The sequence below is a fragment of the Dipodascopsis tothii genome (genome assembly GCF_038497935.1).
Source record: "Dipodascopsis tothii strain CBS 759.85 unplaced genomic scaffold V1510scaffold_8, whole genome shotgun sequence".
In the NCBI taxonomy this organism is placed as follows: Eukaryota; Fungi; Ascomycota; class Lipomycetes; order Lipomycetales; family Lipomycetaceae; genus Neoaidaea; species Neoaidaea tothii.
Genome location: NW_027117992.1, coordinates 200,177 through 212,365, shown reverse-complemented (window position 1 = coordinate 212,365; position 12,189 = coordinate 200,177). Strand labels below are relative to the sequence as shown.

Here is a 12,189-nt window from a genome sequence, read left to right as displayed (position 1 = left end):
ATCTCCCATATCGCGCATGTAAGCAGACGCGCCAAGCCTCTCCCAACTCCGGCCGATAGGCCGGGCCTCAGGCAAAAGCGCCGGCGGCGAACTGGTCTACTGGATGCGGGTGTGGCTAGCCGCGGGCTCGTTGGCGGGAGAAACCTTGGTCGGGAGAGGCAAGGCCCGGGCTTGGTCCCAACAAGATCGTGCCCCGGCAGCCAGTGAAGATTATCGCGGGTTGTTAAACTTTGAAACACCGCGAGCGGAAAAATTTGTCGACGACTGCCCTCAGTTTGAATATATACGGCCTGTAAGCCCGCCTTTCTTGCTCTTCTCCAGCGCAGTTCTCGCAGCATCCGAATCAACTACACGCCGAAAATGGCTTTCAAAGCCCAGCTCGCCCGCTTCGTCACGAAGACGAATGCGTACGTTGCTTCTACTCGCTGGGGTTACTGGCACCGTCTCGATGGCTCTGGCCATCCCAAAACCCGCCCGGGCTCTTCGTTTCTGACCGAGATCCGTGCCGGTCTGGCGACATTCTTCGCCATGGCCTACATCATCTCGGTCAACGCCTCGATCGCGTCTGACAGTGGTGGAACTTGTGTCTGTGTTGGCACTACCGACGATCCCACCTGTGACGCGGACATCGACTACATGAACTGTGTTGAAGGTAAGTGGGCAGGGAGCTGGCCATCGCGCATGCAAATTGGGAGCAATGCGCCGGCTGCGGCGTTGCGCTTAATCCAACGGGGCGGCGCCGTACAGCACTAGCGCGTGGCGCTGTGGCGTTGTCCTGCAGGTCCTCGTCACGGGCCGCCCAGTCCGGACTGGGTCCAGCATCGCGCGGCGCCGTGGCGCCGCAGTGGCTTTTGCATCCCCAATTTGCGTGGCGTTGTGGTCCATCCCTCCGCGTACTCGCTGACATGTCCAGCCGTAAAGCAGGATCTGGTGACCGGCACGGCTGCCATTGCTGCGCTGACTACGTTTTGCATGGGTCTATTCGCAAACATTCCCATCGGACTGGCGCCGGGCATGGGACTGAACTCGTACTTCGCTTACCAGGTCGTTGGTTATCACGGCTCTGGTCGCATTTCTTACCGTGTCGCCCTGACCGCCGTCTTCGTTGAGGGCTGGATTTTCATTGCTTTGTCGATCCTTGGAATACGTCAGTGGCTTGCCCGCACGATCCCGGCGTCAATCAAGATGGCTACTGGTGCTGGTATCGGTCTTTACCTTACTCTTATCGGTCTGTACGGATCGGCTGGTCTCGGCGTTGTCAACGGCGCCACCGAAACTCCGCTTGAGATCTGGGGTTGCGACTCGCGCTACTCGACCGACGATTGCGAACACCACATCATGACCAGCCGGACCATGTGGCTCGGCATTTTCTGTGGTGGCTTCGTCACTGTGTTCCTTATGCTCTACCGTGTCAAGGGTGCCGTTATCGCCGGTATCATGCTTGTTTCGATCATCTCGTGGCCCCGTACCACCGACGTCACGTACTTCCCGTACGACGACACCGGCGACACTCGCTTTGACTTTTTCAAGAAGGTCGTCACCTTCCACAAGATGGACAAGATCCTGGTCGCCCAGGACTGGAACGTGTCTGCTGCCGGCGGCCAGTTCTGGCTTGCTCTGATCACCTTCCTCTATGTCGACATTCTCGACACCACTGGTACTCTGTACTCGATGGCCAAGTACGCTGGTGTCATGGACCCCGTCACTGGAGACTTCGAGGGCTCGGCTATTGCTTACATCGTCGACGCTGGTGGAATTGTCATTGGCTCGCTCTTTGGCTGCCCTCCCGTCACAGCCTTCATTGAGTCCGGAGCTGGTATCTCTGAGGGTGGTGCCACTGGCATCACGGCCATGGTCACCGGCTTCTGCTTCTTCATTGCCGTCTTCTTCGCGCCTATCTTTGCGTCGATCCCGCCGTGGGCAACTGGCTCGACTCTTATCATTGTCGGTGCCATGATGATGCGCTCGGTCAAGGATATCAACTGGCGGTACGCTGGCGATGCTATTCCGGCTTTCTTGACCATCGCTGTCATGCCCTTCACTTACTCGATCTCGTACGGTCTTATTGCTGGTCTCGTTTCTTACATCGTGCTGAACACGGTCGCCTGGGCCATCATGAAGATCTCGAACGGCCGCGTTGTTCCCGAGAACTGGGAGCACCGTGACGTCTGGTCATGGAGATCGGCTACGTACGAGGAGAACACCAAGTACGGCAGCTTCTTCATGTTCATCCCGCCGTGGTTCGCTCGTCTTGTTCACGGCGAGAAGCACTTCTGGCGCGAGCCTGAGGTCGCCCCGGTCAGCGCTGTCACCATTGGCAACGACGACGAGCTCGTCCAGTCGACGACTGATTACAGCCGCGACAACGAGAGCGCTGAAAAGAACGAGAAGCTTAACTAGAGGCTGACAGAGGTCAAAAACGTGTATTCTATGTTACCAAAATCGATTAATTAATACTTAAACTTGTTCGCGTTGGGAGTACGAAAAGTGTTAGTTAGGCTGGACGGGTAGGATCGCGCCACAGTAGACTTGAGGCGAAGCAGGTGGGTATAGGCTTGACTCGCGTGAGCGTAGCTCATGTCACGACCCAATGTGAGGGTATGATCACGGTCAAGAATCCGTGCGCCTTCTGTCCACCCGACTCTATCCTCCGGACAGGGTAAGCTCGAGGAGTCATGGCTACTGGTACCCGCCGGACTCTATCGAGTGACTAATCGCGACCACTCGCTGCCAATAGCCAGCCCGCCAGTCAGTCTTCCGACACAGTTTAATCTCTCTGGGAAAGCACTCGCAATTAATTCCGTATTCACCCGGTCGATCTAAGTTGCCTCAAACATTGGCGTCCTTCTGTCTCACAGTGCAGGTTCCTCTTCGCTTCGCGTGGACGGCAGTAGTGGGCGAGCTCTCGGCGATCCACCTTCGTAGACCGACAGACAGACCGAAGCTACATTTGCGCAAAACCAGTTCGTGCATAGTAATACGATGGCTCTAGACTACGTCAGATGACATTCCAACTGACGCCATCTCAGACGCGCCATCGCTGCACGGGGGAGATATATAGCCGCATCTCCAGATTAAGCCTGGATGCCCCTTGAAGCCCCATGCCAGAGGCCGCTCGTCTAGATGATCCCATATCGACAATGGGGACGAATTTGGGCGTGTTGGAATAACGCGTAGGCGCGTCGGTACGTCGCCTGATCTCTTCCGTACATCTACGATGGTATGGCGGCGAATAAGTACACAGTATGCCAAGAGCTGTGGGAAGCCTATTGCAGAAGCTTTCATACGGCCACGATCAGCCGTTTGGTAAAAAATCTCGATGCGGCAGCTGGGGGACGCGGCATCGATCGCTGGGCGGTGAACGCAGCACGAGCTCCGATCAAAGAGCCCCGTCTCGTCGTGCGGCCATCGCATGGCCGGTATGCGTATAATAATGCATACCACTGCAAGATCTCCTGAACCAACGCCAGCGCCCGTTGAGCAAAACTTGCTTGCCACTAGCTCGACGGCCCCTCGCCGGTGGTTCTGCGTGCAGCCGTAGCCGGTTGACCGCGGTTCATGCTGTTTTTGGCCGCCTCACAGTGTTTTTTACTGGTGGAACGCCCCTTGACGAGGTGCCCACCAGTCGCATGAATATTTTTAAGACGGGCGCACAAGACGCATGAGACTAGTGGTACTTAAATTGCAACCTCCTGCATTTCGTCTTGTCTTCTCTTCAGCCGATACGGTGCATGCAGCCGCTGACGAGCGTCTGTGTTTCCTAGCTAGGAGCACAGCGTCTAGACCGCATACCTTGCAGGCGTTGCGGACGTTGGCGGGTGGTTGCACACGCGCAGGGGCAGTGGGCGGGCACACGTTGCACCGTGTCTAAACCCAAGCGGGGTGAGCCGAAGATTTGGGACGACAGTCCGACCAGGCGGCTGGATCGTAGCGAACGGACACAGTGGCGGCTGAGAGGCTGAGCGGCTGACCAGCGGCTGGACGGCTAACCACCGGGCGGCTGGGCCTGGTGGCGGCGAAAGCGACAGCCGTCTGAGGCTGAGCTCGCAGAACCCTGGCGGCTACACCGCGGCCGGGGTTTGGCATCAGTTGCCTGGCCGACGGCGTGCCGTCGGCATTGCTGCCGGTTTCGATGGCGGGTTCCACGCGCCGCCACAACTTCTACGGCGGCACCTTGCGTGGTCTCGTCTGAAAGTGTGGCATCACCCTGCCTGATCTAGTAGTGATGCAGCATGCCTATGTGTCTGCTCTGGGCGACGGCACAACTGCCGTGGCTGCTACGACTGCTACGCAGGACGGCGCTTGACCCACTCACCGGGCTGGGCTACGCGACGGGACCGCCTTCCGGCGCACGCGGATGGACCAAAATGACTTACCGGATTACTTCCGTAGCACATTGGCCACCAGCAGCCGCCGGGACACGGAACGAGCGGGAGCGTAGCTGGTGGCGGACAAAGGTACCGTCTTCGTGGGGAAGGGAGGGGGCCGCGGCCTTTGTGCTTGCTTCTAAGTGTTCCACGAACACAGTAAACTCTAAAGACGCGTCCAGAGAACTTTAACCACGACGCAAACCCAATTTGGTTAGCACATCCATGGCTGCCGCCAGGGTGGAACGTGTGCGCACGGACAGTGGGCCAGCACTAACATGCTCGACAAGATTGCAGCCGCAGCCGACGCAACGAGCCAGATCGGGCACGTCCGGCTCACCAATGATGACTCCAATTCACGCGCTCCTGGTAGACACCCGGTAGTATGGATGGTGCGGGGCAGACCACGTACGCGTTCATGACTGCCCTGTCTACTGAATGCTTCATATCGGTGGGCAAGGGTGACGGCAGAATATGTGAGAGACTGCCACACTGCGGCCGCATGTAGAAAGCGGATCTGACGGTCGCAAGACAGGTTGTCAAGATGAAGCTACAAATTACACTAGTTTCATATACCTGTTGGCCCTGAGCCAAACACACACTAGTCAGATGCTACACGTGCATTTAGCTATACTGCTACCATGCGCCCCCCTGTGTATTGTGCCTTAGTGAAATATCAGGCTAGTGTCTAAATCAGTCATACAATCGTCCATGCAGATATGACATAGTTTGCGTGCCCTTGCGACCTGCGTGCCGTTAGTCTGAGATGGCGCAGTACACGGTCAACCGGTACACTGTATAGTTTCCGTGTTATATTCGGTGTCGCGCCGGCTACTGCAGGCACCGGTATATTGTAGCCAATGCCTCAATGAAGGAGACCAAGACGGCGCAGTAAGCGCTTGGTAAATTCCTCTAGGTCGCCTAGATCACAATAATGCGATCGTTTACTGCGTGCCGCACGGAGGCAGGTGCGGCACTGTACCTTCGCAACGGGGTAGACTGCGCGCCAGTACGAGTCTATAGATGTGGCAATGGGCAGCCGCAGCCATCCCGGGGTAGCGTACGGGGAGAGCGGCACGCGGTCGGAAGGGAATGATTGAAGCGCCGTGTGCCCGGACAGAAATCTAGGGATCGTGGCTGCTTAGATCTTAAATCGGGAAACACGCTTGCTACATACTGGCCGTGCAGACCAGACGAAGCACCTAAGGAATTATTACCTTTAGAATCATTTTCCTTTTTTTTTTTGGTTCAGGCTTGTGATTCTTAAAATTACACACAAATAGCAGAACCACAGTAGAGGACAAAGGAGACCCAGACAAGCGCGAGCAGTCGCCGAGCATTGCGGCCGACTCAAAAATATAAATTCCGTCGAAAGCCCGTCTGTGGTCGTTCACCAGCACCTGCTATCAACTCCACTCAGCTCTTGACTTAGACTCCGACTCCTACAGGTACGAAGGCGATCTTGGTTGGAGACTGACTGGTAGCCTATAAGATGACCGACCCTTCTATTCCCCGTGGTGGCCTCCCGCATTCGCTTGCCGAGATGCAGCGCATGGCGCGCATGGCTCGCCCGGACCCGAACTGGGCCGAGAAGGCTGAGAAGTCGTCGTACACGCACAGATCGGCGGACCACTCAAAGTAAGCGTCTAACGCGACTGCACACTGACACTCAAGGTCTAAGAGCTCATCGTCGTCGTCCAGCAAGAGCAAGAAGAAATAAGTGCACTGCGTCGTTTGCGCTGGCGCCGACGCCGCGCGTGTTGCTCAACCTCTGTCTTTGCTTGAAAAGTTTATTGCAGGCCATATATTGTTTTCGATAATCTGGATCTGCCGGCCGGTCCGGATCACAGATCGTGCGTGCGCCTGGGGCTCGCCCACCGGCCGGCCATTACCACGCTGGTCATGCGCCATGACAGATATATTAGCGTGAAGGTGGCAACTACTAATAACTCGGAGCCCGAGCAAAAGTATTGGCAACTATGTAATAATTAATGAAATGTACACAAGTTATTTGAGGCCGAGGGTAGTGGTAGGCACTTAGGGCTATCCATTGGCTTGGTAACGCGTTCACGCTGTTAATGCTGTGATGGATGCGCGTCACTAGTCCGCGCGACAAGGCCGGCGACGCGATCGATAGTCCCGCGGCGGATGCACGGCAGGTCATGTGGCAGACCTGGGAGCGCGTGGAACCGTAGACTACGGGCGAGAGACCCGAGGCTCTGGGTGCGGGCCGCAGTCGCGGTCAAGTCCGGACTAGCTCCGGAGGTGCCGTCAGCCACCGTGCACAGGAGCTGGCTGACGCGAGCCCGCAACGCGACTAAAATGGCGCTAGTGGTGGTACCCGAGCTACTACTCCACTTTTCCAAGCATATGGAACTTACCCGCAATTCTGACGTGTTTCATCTGATCTTGTGCCACGCGGGCCGATCTTCACATCGCGCGTGAACTGCCAGTGGTCTATGCGCCGGAAGTGTAACGAGCGATTTTGGCGGCCGACGCGCGCGGCCGTGACGTACGTGCAGTGACGACGGACACCGACAGAGCACCCTGGGGGCTCGGCACGGAGCCAGCGCCGGCCTGGAGCTGGTCCGGGGCAGGTCCAGGGCCGGGCTGGGCGGGCTGGGCCTCCCGTCGCCTAGACCAGTCGCTAGGCGGGGGCAGACGGGCTCAGCCGCACGCAGCACACGCAGACCAGACGTGAGGATTGTATTTCTAAAAAAACGCCGACCCGACGAAACCGTGACAAAGTGTGCAGATGCGATCCGAGCAAACCCATCCCATCCTATCCTGATACTTGACCAAACCCATCCCATCCGTAACAAAACAAACACAGCGTGCGCGGCATCTAGGCCGCGCGCAAGCGCCTAAGGCGCCTGCACCGGCCGGTGACAGGCGGCAAGTTTGGTGACGAGGTGATAGCGCAGGCCGAGGGCGGTCGGACGCGCCGCACAGCAGCGGTCGCCGGCGGGGGCTAGTAAAGCACGCCCGAGCGGCAGCGGCCGCCCCGGGAACTGCACCAGTCGCAGTAGCTATCCGTGGAAGACTCCTGGTGAACGCGGCAATATCTCGTTTTGCAAAACCCGCAAGTCCTGATGGCACCGGCACGACAACCTATTACGAGTCCAATATATCAGTACATCTGGAGTCGCGAGGCCGAGAGCAAGCAGAACCAGAAACAAACATAGAAGCATGATCAGAGACGGCAGAGCCGTAGGAAGAGGAGATGGAGGTAGAGGAGGAGGAATTGGAGGGAGGAGAGGAGGATTCAGACGAGTCCGAGTCAGAGGGATAGGACTCGCAAGAATGGGAGTACAAAAGCAAGAGCGAAGGATAAGATCTTAACCAACCGTTGCATGTGTTTCCACAGTCGTAGCAGTCGAGGCGACTGCTCGTGAGCTCGGGATCGCAGGCGGAGCACCAAAACTTGAGGCAGCCACGGCAGGAGCGGCGGACGATGCATCGTAGACAAAGCTTCTCGGACATGTGGCCGCACGACGAGCAGAGCTTGGGCTCGCGCTCGACGAGGTACCATCCCTCAGATGCAATATGCTGGAACGTTAGCGACGGTCGCGGGCGACGCCAGAGGAAACAAGACATGACATCGGCCGGCACGAGGCCGGCAGTAGTTACTTTTTAGAAACGAAATGAAATCTCCACTCACTGCTTGGCAACGCTCTAAGTCAGTCTTGATGCCGGCGCGGGTGGCGGTGGCCACAAAGTCCTGGGCGCTGGTGGACATGGTCGTCGTGGGGAAGATGGGGCCGCCGAGGACGTGGAGGGTGCAGATGGTGCGGTCGCCCGGGCGCTTGCGCCGGTAGGGCGCCGGGTAGTAGTCGTCGTCGGCCGCGCCGTCGTCGGCCGGCGGCGCGTCCGGCATGGGCTCGTCGGCCGCGTCGGCCGCGCCGGGCACCGCAAACGGCACCGAGCTCGGAGAGACCGAGGCCGGCACGACTATCGGCGCCAGCTCGTCCGCCGGCGGGCTCGGCCGCGGCGCGCGCGCCGGCAGGTACAGCGTCTGGATTAGCTTCGACAGGCTGTCGAGCGACCACCCGTACGACGTCGACAGGCTCAGGAACCGCAGCGAGTACTCGGTGAAGAGCGCGCGCACGAGCTGGTTGTCGACGCAGCAGCTGTCGAGGTACAGCGTGCGGAGGCTGGCGCGGACGTAGTCGCGGGCGAGCATGCTATTGATCTGCCGCGGCGAGCACAGGCTCAGATCGAGGTAGTGAATGGCCCCCGGCGTGGTCGTCACGAGCGCGCGCACGCGCGAGCCCGTCTGGACCAGGCTGCACAGGCTCTGGAAGCTGAGGTACGGCAGCAGCGTCTGCAGCACGAGCTCGTTGGCCAGCACGGTCTCGAGCGTGGGCGCGCTCGTGGCCGCGTCCGGCGCGGCGTCGGCGCGGCTGTCGGCTGCCGGCGCCGGCGCCACGCCGGCCTCCGGCCCGGCCGCCGGGCCGGGCGGCGATGGGCGTGCCGGCGCCGGCCCGGCGAGGACGGTCGGGGTCTCCATTGATATCTGCCGTCAGCGCCACCGGCTACGGCTTACCCACCACTTGCGCGCGGGCGGTTGCAGCTGGAGATGCGCGCGCGAGATGCGGCGTCGCAGACAACGGCTGCGGTTCTAATCAGGCCGACGGGCGGCGAAGGTAGACCGGTAGCTAATGACGTTGTGTAACAAAGAGCTGGGAGGAGTACGGCTGTCGGGGGCCTAGCTGGCACACGATAACGTGACCGGGGCCAGCCATTCACGGGCCGCGGGCTAGGGCGCGGGGTTCGGGCAGGCCTCGACCACGGGAGGCGCGCTGGAAGCGGGCGCGCTGGAAGCGGGCGCGTGACGGGTCGGCGTGGGCAAGCGACCCGTGCGGGGCGCGACCCGACCCGCGTCGCGACCCGTGCGCGACCAGCCCGGCCCGGGTCGCACTGCGGGTCGCTGCAGGTCACCGCGCTTGTGTGACCGCGCCGGGCTGGTGGGCGTCGGGACCGCCGCCCGCGGATCGGCGCCACGTGACCGCACGTGTGTCCTCGCGTCGCGCCGCCCCGCTCCAGGCACCCTCCACCATGGCTCTGACGCGACTTCTGGCCCCCGGGCGGGCGACGCTGGCGCGCGGCGCGGTCGGCGTGCGCGCCGCCGCGCAGCTGCGCTTCAGCAGCACCTACGACAACCTCCTCGTGACGCGGCCGGCCGCCGGCGTGCAGCTGGTGACGCTCAACCGGCCCAAGGCGCTCAACGCGCTGTCCACGCCGCTGATCGCGGACCTGCACGCGGCGCTGCGTGCGGCGGACGCGGACGCGGACGTCGGCGTCGTCGTGCTGACCGGCTCCGAGAAGGCGTTCGCGGCCGGGGCCGACATCAAGGAGATGAAGGACAAGACGTTCGCGGACGTGGCCACAGAAAACTTCATCGCCGGCTGGAGCGCGGCCATGCAGATCCGCAAGCCGGTGATCGCGGCGGTGAACGGGTACGCGCTCGGCGGCGGGTGCGAGCTGGCGATGATGGCCGACATTGTCTACGCGGGCGACAAGGCCGTGTTCGGCCAGCCCGAGATCAAGCTGGGGATCATCCCCGGCGCCGGCGGCACGCAGCGGCTGACGCGGGCGATCGGCAGGGCGCGCGCGATGGAGCTGATCCTGACGGGCGCGAACTTCTCGGCCGAGGAGGCGGCCGCGTGGGGCCTGGTCGCGCGGGTGTTTCCGGCGGCCGAGCTCGTGGACGAGGCCGTCAAGACGGCCGCGCGGATCGCGGGCATGGGCCGGCTGGCGGTGCTGGCCGCCAAGCAGAGCATCAACTACGGGCTCGAGGTGGGCCAGGCCGAGGGCCTGGTGTTCGAGCGCAAGACGTTCCACTCGCTGTTTGCGACGGCCGACCAGAAGGAGGGCATGGCCGCGTTCGCCGAGAAGCGCAAGCCGCGGTTCACGCACGCGTAGGCAATACATTATCTCAAAATCGGGCTAGCTGTCGTCGTCGGCGGGCTGGATGCGGATGTCGGGCGTGGTGGGCGTGGTGGGCGTGGCCGGCGACGCCGGCGCGGGCGTCGCCGGCCGGCCGTCCAGGTTCACCACCGGCACGCCCGACTGCGACTGCCGCCGCCGGCCCGGGCTCTTGAACGACGCGAAGAACGAGAGCCGCGAGTCGCGCTCGCGCACGTCGCGGCCGCGCGACGCGGACCGCTGGCCCGGCGCCGGCATGTGCGCCAGCGCGGCCTCCGGCGCGGACTTGGACCGCGACAGCGGCTCCAGCGGCTCGTCCTCGGGCTCGCCCAGCGTCAGCGCCGGCGACGTCGCGTCCGACGCGTCCGTGCTCGCCACCGACGCCCGCGACGAGTCGTCGGCCGTGCCCAGCACGGCCGCCACGTCCACCACCTTCTTGGTCTTGGCCTTGTTCGAGCTCTCGATGATGTCCAGGTACCGCCGCCGGTTGGGGTCGGCCTGGCGCTTGGCCTTCTTCTTCTGCCGCTTCTCCGTCGGCCGCACGACGATCACCGGCACCGGCGAGTGCTGCAGGCAGTACTTGCTCACCGAGCCCGGCAGCAGGCCCTGGAACCCGTTCAGCGACTTGCCGCGCGTGCCCACGATCAGCATCGCCGGCTCGTAGATCTCGATCATGCGCTGGATCATGTCCTGCACCTTGCCGACCGCGAACTCGAGCACAATCGAGATCTTCTTGTTCTCGTAGTTCTTGTGGATCACCCCGTGGAGCAGCTTGTACGCCTCCTCGCGGTAGAGCTTCTCCTGCAGCGCCGAGTCCGACGACGAGATCTTGGCGCTCGGGTCCACCACCCGCAGCACCACGACCTCGTCGCCGTCGTCGACGAGGTCGTCCAGCAGCCACTCGAGCGCGTAGTCCGAGTAGTCGTTCTGGTCCGTCCCGCACAGGAACGTGCGCGACATGCGCGAGTACACGTAGTCGGCGTGCTTCGCCTGCAGCGTCAGCGAGAAGTCTGTGGCGTCCTTGTTGTCGAATGTGTCGAACCCGACTCGTTTCTGGAAGCTGCTGGCCCGTCAGCGGCGTCGACAAAGAACTTACTGCGGCGTCGGCGACCGCCCGACGTCGCGGCTGCGGCTGCGGCTCTCGCTGTAGTCCGAGCTGTGCCGCGAGAGCGACGACTTGCGCAGGGTGGCCGGCGACTTGGCCCGCGCGAAGCTGGACTTGCGCGAGTCCGAGCCCGTCGATGGCCGGGGCTCAGAGAATGTGACAGACATGACGCTGGGCGTCGGGGGGCGGGCAGAGGCCCGCGGCTGGGCCGGAGGACGGGGATCCTGGGGTCGAGACGGTGCGGGCGCGGGAAGGCGCCGGTGGGGGGTTGGTCGGGGCGTGGATGGGTGGGAGAGGCGGTGCGGCGGAGAAGACAACGGTGCGGCGCAGCGCCAAGACCGGCGAACGTAGACGAAGGCGGCGGAACGCCGACGGACGGCGACGGCGACGAGCGCCGCCACGCAGGCGGCGGGACGACGACGGACGGACGCCGGACGAGCCGGTGGGCCGCGCTGGACGGGCTGGCGGGCGGGTGCCGGCTGGCTGCGGGTGCGGCGAGGGTGCCGGCGCAGCCGGGGTGTGGCGGTGCGCGGACGGCCACGCGGCGGTGCGTGGCGCAGCCGGCGAGGTGCGTGGCGCGGCCGGCGAGGTGCACGGCCACACGCGACGAGGCGCGGCGCGGGCGGCCGCGCGGCGGTGCATGGCGCAGCCGACGAGATGCACGGCCACACACGGCGGTGCACGGGTGCACGGCCACAGGCTACGGTGCGGCGACAGCGACGGCGGCGGCGACGGCGGCAGCGGCAGCGGCGGCGCGCCAGCGACGGCAGCCAGCGTCCGGCGGAACGG

The 12,189-nt window shown here is 62.5% G+C and overlaps 4 protein-coding genes across 4 annotated transcripts; 2 read left to right on the top strand and 2 right to left on the bottom strand.

Moving 5' to 3' along the window:
- Positions 1-315: 315 nt before the first annotated feature.
- Positions 316-2,478, top strand: V1510DRAFT_413802 (MFS transporter AGZA family xanthine/uracil permease; the record flags this gene model as incomplete). The annotated part of the gene is made up of 2 exons (XM_066933297.1): positions 316-652; positions 914-2,478. Coding segments are annotated over exons 1-2 (1,775 nt in total), but the record flags the coding sequence as incomplete, so codon positions are not given.
- Positions 2,479-7,059: 4,581 nt separating this feature from the next.
- On the bottom strand, positions 7,060-9,164 carry V1510DRAFT_391751 (uncharacterized protein). Its single transcript, XM_066931779.1, has 4 exons — positions 8,918-9,164; positions 8,029-8,883; positions 7,715-7,916; positions 7,060-7,478 (listed from the first exon to the last, which is right to left on the bottom strand). The coding sequence occupies exons 2-4, from the start codon at positions 8,875-8,877 to the stop codon at positions 7,339-7,341; spliced, it is 1,191 nt and encodes a 396-aa protein (XP_066790097.1). The 5' UTR covers positions 8,878-8,883; positions 8,918-9,164; the 3' UTR covers positions 7,060-7,338.
- Positions 9,165-9,378: 214 nt separating this feature from the next.
- V1510DRAFT_413788 (ClpP/crotonase-like domain-containing protein) lies at positions 9,379-10,373 on the top strand. The gene has a single exon (XM_066933296.1). It carries the CDS (start codon positions 9,426-9,428, stop codon positions 10,290-10,292), a length of 867 nt encoding a protein of 288 aa, XP_066790096.1. The 5' UTR covers positions 9,379-9,425; the 3' UTR covers positions 10,293-10,373.
- Positions 10,289-11,876, bottom strand: V1510DRAFT_375527 (uncharacterized protein). Its single transcript, XM_066931546.1, has 2 exons — positions 11,392-11,876; positions 10,289-11,358 (listed from the first exon to the last, which is right to left on the bottom strand). Exons 1-2 carry the CDS (start codon positions 11,565-11,567, stop codon positions 10,317-10,319), a joined length of 1,218 nt encoding a protein of 405 aa, XP_066790095.1. The 5' UTR covers positions 11,568-11,876; the 3' UTR covers positions 10,289-10,316.
- Between the last annotated feature and the right edge of the window lie 313 nt (positions 11,877-12,189).

What these genes read in the sequence shown, in the direction of transcription:
- V1510DRAFT_413788 (XM_066933296.1), top strand. Translation starts at nt 9,426, where the DNA reads ATGGCTCTGACGCGACTTCTGGCCCCCGGGCGGGCGACGCTGGCGCGC.
- V1510DRAFT_391751 (XM_066931779.1), bottom strand. Translation starts at nt 8,877, where the DNA reads ATGGAGACCCCGACCGTCCTCGCCGGGCCGGCGCCGGCACGCCCATCG. An exon ending in ACTTAGAGCGTTGCCAAGCA is followed by an intron (nt 7,917 to 8,028) that starts GTGAGTGGAGAT and finishes CTAACGTTCCAG; the next exon opens with CATATTGCATCTGAGGGATG. An exon ending in CTGTGGAAACACATGCAACG is followed by an intron (nt 7,479 to 7,714) that starts GTTGGTTAAGAT and finishes GACTCGTAATAG; the next exon opens with GTTGTCGTGCCGGTGCCATC.
- V1510DRAFT_375527 (XM_066931546.1), bottom strand. Translation starts at nt 11,567, where the DNA reads ATGTCTGTCACATTCTCTGAGCCCCGGCCATCGACGGGCTCGGACTCG. An exon ending in GGGCGGTCGCCGACGCCGCA is followed by an intron (nt 11,359 to 11,391) that starts GTAAGTTCTTTG and finishes CTGACGGGCCAG; the next exon opens with CAGCTTCCAGAAACGAGTCG.